Source organism: Pygoscelis adeliae, unplaced genomic scaffold (genome assembly GCF_000699105.1).
Source record: "Pygoscelis adeliae isolate BGI_AS28 unplaced genomic scaffold, ASM69910v1 Scaffold103, whole genome shotgun sequence".
In the NCBI taxonomy this organism is placed as follows: Eukaryota; Metazoa; Chordata; class Aves; order Sphenisciformes; family Spheniscidae; genus Pygoscelis; species Pygoscelis adeliae.
This window is the reverse complement of record NW_008824723.1, coordinates 4,748,060-4,748,921: the sequence shown is the minus strand read 5'-3', so window position 1 is coordinate 4,748,921 and position 862 is coordinate 4,748,060. Positions and strand designations below refer to the sequence as shown.

At 35.3% G+C, this 862-nt stretch overlaps 1 protein-coding gene across 1 annotated transcript in view; it reads right to left on the bottom strand.

Annotated features, from left to right (window-relative positions):
- Positions 1-862, bottom strand: part of EFR3A (EFR3 homolog A (S. cerevisiae)) — an 82,087-nt gene that overhangs the window by 27,101 nt on the left and 54,124 nt on the right. Inside the window, exon 12 of the mRNA XM_009323359.1 lies at positions 782-862. This exon is cut by the window's right edge and continues 81 nt beyond it. Within this exon, the coding sequence (XP_009321634.1) occupies positions 782-862 (81 nt within the window). The remainder of the gene's footprint in view (positions 1-781) is intronic.

Below are 862 nucleotides of genomic sequence, written 5' to 3'. Positions count from 1 at the left end.
TGTGGGGTTTTGGTTTTTTTTGGGGGGGGCGTGTGTTAACATTTTAACTTGGAGTTTCACTGTAATGGTGAGAAATAATCTACTACATATTTGCTACTGCTCTAGAAAGCTTCAAGGCATAAGCAAAGGTACAGATTAATGAACAATATTTAAGTTACATTCCCCCTCATTCTTTAAGTAAAGGAATACACATCATAAATGCACTGCAATATATATCACTACCATAAAAAGAAAATCTGAAAAAAGGGGACAGGCTATTTTAATGAAATAATTTACAGAAATTGTTGCTCTTATTTTCAGTATTGTGCTTAAAAGTACTTCAGATAAGTCGTGGTAGCACAACCGGCCATTAGGTGTCAATGTTGCCGCAATGTTTAACATTGGTTTCTATAAATTTTCAAGTAGTACCTACTAAAATATATTACTGTATAAGATTGCTTGCAATATGATTTTCATGAAAGGATTAATATTAGTTCTGCACCAAAGGTACAGAATGATGTCTATATTTCAAGGGCCATATAATAATATAACCAACAAATTGTAAGTCCACCAGCATTTTTAATTTTCATTGAGCTTCTTGGCTACCTGCTCAGTTAACAATTACAAGAACAGTCTTTCAGAAGTCAAATCCATAAAGCCTGAGATTTAGAAGCAAGTACAATCAGAGATACCATACTTGCCATTATTCCTTTTTAATTCAAGCTGTTTTAATACCATCTCATTGAGGAAGGGGGAGAAGGGGAGGAATGTTAAGTGAGCCCAGGTTACTGTCATTACTCACCAATTGTTTGAATAATAGCGTTCTGAACAATCCTCTCATCACTCTCCTTGGAGCTTGTGCTGAAAGTGGCACTTCCTGCTG